This window comes from Dendrobium catenatum, unplaced genomic scaffold (assembly GCF_001605985.2).
Source record: "Dendrobium catenatum unplaced genomic scaffold, ASM160598v2 fragScaff_scaffold_474, whole genome shotgun sequence".
NCBI classification, from domain to species: Eukaryota; Viridiplantae; Streptophyta; class Magnoliopsida; order Asparagales; family Orchidaceae; genus Dendrobium; species Dendrobium catenatum.
This window is the reverse complement of record NW_021318936.1, coordinates 394,129-398,277: the sequence shown is the minus strand read 5'-3', so window position 1 is coordinate 398,277 and position 4,149 is coordinate 394,129. Positions and strand designations below refer to the sequence as shown.

The following is a 4,149-nucleotide window of genomic DNA, read 5'->3' as shown; positions in this document are numbered from 1 at the left end:
GGTGAATTCAAATTTTCATGATATTGGTAGTGTTGGACCAAGATTCACGTGGTGTAACAACAAAGAGGGCAATTCTCGGATATGGGAAAGATTGGACAGATGTATAGTGAATTCGGTGGTCATGCAGAAGCTTCCTTTGATAGTGAACAGAAATCTGGCTAGGATGGCGTCTGATCATTGTCCTATTGTGATTAAGATGGATGAAAGGATGCAGTTTAAGTCGAAAACCATTAAGAAGAATGATGTTGGTGATGAATATACGATTATACATAGGAAGCTTAATCGTACCTTGAAAGCTTTATTTTTTTTGGAGAAAAAACAAATGCAAAGACCTGAATGTGTTAAAAGAAAAACTGAAGAAGGAGATCCTTGATTTGTAAAATAAGGAAGCATTGAATATTAATTGGTCTGCTGATGATCTTTTTGAACTTAGAAAAAAAGTACATGAACGTAATGTTACTTTGAGAAGACTTTCTACTTGGTGGAACCAAAGAGCTAAGGCTAGGTGGCATGAGGAAGGTGATGCAAATTCCAACCTTTTTCGTAGCTTTGCCATGGCTAGAAGGAATGGAAATCATATTTTTCAAATCACAGATGAAGCAAACAAGCTGCATGAGGAGGAGGATCAAATTGAGAAGGTTTTCACAAGTTTCTTTAAGAAGAAATGGAAGCATAGGGAGTGTGAGGTAACGGGCTGGCCATTAGTTATGTAAAATCAGAAGTTAACTGTTGAGGATATGGATATGTTTAATGCTGAATTTACTGTGAATGAGCTACAGATTTCGGTGTTTCAGCAAGGGAACAACAAGGCTCCAGGTTTGGATGGCATCAATTCCTCCTTCTACAAGAGTTATTGGAACATTGTATGGGAAACTCTATGGAATGTTGTAAGAAGTTTCTTCAATTCCAGTCATATGAATAAGGAATGGAAAGACACCTTGATTGTCTTAATTCCTAAGATTAAGAATCCCTTGACTCCTTCTAATTTTAGGCCCATTAGCTTATGTCAAACCAATTATAAGATAGTGGCTACTATGTTAGTTAACAGATTGAAGAGGGGTATTTCTAAGATGATTTTTGAAGAGTAAGCTGCCTTCAACCATGGAAGATCCATTGCTGAACATTGTTTGTTAGCTCAAGAGATTTTCCATAAGTTCAAACTCTCAAAGAACAAGAAGGGGTTGATGGCTGTAAAGCTTGATATGGATCAAGCATATGATAGCATGGGATGGACAACTCTTCGGCATATTTTAAGATGGTATGGTTTTCCTACCATTTTCTCTAATCTTCTCTTGGAATGTGTTGTATATGTGAGATTTTTTGTTATTATCAATGGGAAGAATTCTGAATGGATTAATGCCCAGAGTGGATTCCGTCAGGGATGTCCACTTTCACCATACTTATTCATCATGTGTTTTCAATTGATTTCAAATTCACTAGAGCTAAGGGGGAAGAGTATTCGCATTCAAATTTCAAGTAGAGGACCGAAGATCACGCATTTGCTTTATGCAGATGACACTCTCACTTTTTCTCATGCATCTGTTGATCTTGCTATAGTTATGAAGACCATTATGGAGAAGTTCTGTATGTGGACTGGGCAAAAAATTAATGTTAGTAAATCTCAGCTGTTGTTCGGCAAGGTGGTCAGTTATCATATGAAGAAGAGGATTGGCAGGGTTCTTGGCTTCAGAATAGTGAAGGAAATGAAGTACTTGGGAGTGAAAATATCACTAGATAGAATTAAGATGGCTGATTACCAAGAGATTTTAGCAATGCCATGGATAGACTTAATGCTTGGAGTAGGAAGTCTTTATCTTTGGGACTTAAATTGAGTCTCATTGAAAGTTCTTTGCTTTCTATGACTAATTTTTTAATTACTCAGTCTTTGGTACCTAAGATGTTAATACATGAGCTGGAAAAATTGTGTAGAAGCTTTATTTGGAATAATAGTGATGGAACTAAGGGGATGCACTATATTTCTTGGAGTAATATTTGCAAACCAAGGTGTTTGGGAAGATTGGGCTTGCTTTCTCCTCTACATAGAATTAGATCTTTAAGATCCAAAGTGACATGGAATTATATTCAGAAGCCTTATTCTTTGCTTCACCGTGTTATGAAAAATAACTATGGGGATAATGTGATGAATGGAGCTCAAAGGAACATCAATTCAAATGCTTGGAAAATTCTGTTGGATGGTGGGAGTAAGCTGAAGATGGAGGTTCGTTGGAAGGTGGGTAGTGGAGATACAATCAGTATTTTAAATGACACATGGCTTCTTGATAGGTGTATTAATCGCTGGCTGACTTTTGCTGATTACAATTTCCTGGATGGTATGAATGTGCAGTAGTTGAAATTCACCAACGGTATGTGGAATTCTGATTTGTTACAAAGGGCATTTCATTCAGACCTTATTTCTTTAATTACTCAAATTCCAATTGAGCATTGTGAGGAGGACTAGAAGGAGTTGATGAAGATGTGCTCGGGAAAGACTGTGTCTGCCTTGGTGTATGAACAGATGTGGGTCAACAGATGCAATTTGGAGAATGTGGAGTATTTCAGCTGGGTAAAGAATTTGAAGATGAATACGAAAATTGAAATTTTATGGTGGAGGTTGGGTAAATCAGCTATTCCTACTAATGTGTTCCTCATGAACCAAAAATTTTTAGATAATGCTCTTTGTGTTAGAGGATGCCATGTTAATGAAACTTATGAGCACATTATGGTGCATTGCAAATATTTGATTGAAATCATTATGAAGCTGAGGGAGTGGGTTATTTTTATTCCTATATTTCATTCACTGGATTGCTGTTTAAAGGACCTAAAGAAGATGTCTACCAAGAATTCTGGGATTGTTCGGATGTATTGCTCTATTATGTATTATTCTTGGAAGAACCGGAATGATATCAAGAATGGTAGGTATGCTCTGTCATGCTCTATTATTGCTGCTAATGCCCTATTTTTTACAGTCTCCAAATCTGGTCCATTTCACTCTAGCTGGGGTACTAATCTCCTTAGGGAGTCTCAAAGAACTTGGTACCTTCCACCGAAAGAATGGATTAAGGTTAATGTAGACGATTCTTTGACAAGCTCTAATCTGGCTTGCATTGGAGGAGTTTTCCGTGACAACAAAGGATGGTTTATTAGTGCCTTTGGAAAGAATGGAAATCATTGGGATATTGGTCATCTTGAGCTACAAGCAGTCCTCACGGTTAAGGATTATTTGAGGAGCTGGATGTTGGAATATAAAGGGCTAATCATAGAGAGTGATAATATCAATATTATCAAATTCATTCAGAATTTTTTAAAGAAGAAAAAAAAAAAAAAGGAAAATAAGGAGATAAGAGTTACACTATTGCACACACTACTTAATTATGCTAAAGTTGAGCCATATATCAAGTAAGCTTCATTTAAAATTCTATACATTCTACAGAATCCAACATAGATGCCCTAAATTAAAAATTTGTGTAGAAAGTTCATTAATGGTCAGAATACAATATCACAATTAGAGAAAGAAAAGAGAGTAGAATCTAAATTTCCAGATTTATTCCAAAAAAAGGTATGCATTTTGACAAGTCACTTCAACCTTATATATATTTAATTAACTTAATGAAAATAATAGTAATATATATATATATATATATATATATACTTTCTATATATACTTTCTATATATACCAAGTTCACAATAAAGCTAGAGATTTATAAGACAAAGGTTTAATGAGCCCAACATGGGGACCTATGAGAGTAGTGAAATGTGTTGATTTCTTATAGGTTGTTAAACCTAAGCTATTGTTCCAAGGCTTACCAAAAGGGGGGGTGAATTGGTAATTTAAATTTTTTTTTGGATTTTTTAAATAGAAAACTGATTTAAAGTTTGTAGAAAGTTAAATTAAGTTTCAAAATAAAACTTTTCAACCATGATAAAAACTTTTAGAAAATAAAATGTGGAAATTTAAAAGACACAAAAGTTTATAGTAGTTTGTTCAAACATTACCTACATCCACTACCTGAAGACTCCCTCTTTAGGTATTACACATTACCAAAGTGACCCTGCTTTTGTCCCCCCAGTAAAGCGGAGAAGCCTTAACAAAAACCTCTCTTCCACCAATCCCTAGCGCGGTAGAGAATCTTCATCCTTTCACACCCTCC

The 4,149-nt window shown here is 35.5% G+C and overlaps 1 protein-coding gene across 1 annotated transcript; it reads left to right on the top strand.

The window, feature by feature from the left end:
• Positions 1–554: 554 nt before the first annotated feature.
• LOC114579535 lies at positions 555–3,442 on the top strand. The gene is made up of 8 exons (XM_028694397.1): positions 555–686; positions 780–863; positions 1,155–1,799; positions 1,883–2,330; positions 2,667–2,722; positions 2,816–2,912; positions 2,967–3,208; positions 3,431–3,442. Exons 1-8 carry the CDS (start codon positions 555–557, stop codon positions 3,440–3,442), a joined length of 1,716 nt encoding a protein of 571 aa, XP_028550230.1.
• Positions 3,443–4,149: the final 707 nt, after the last annotated feature.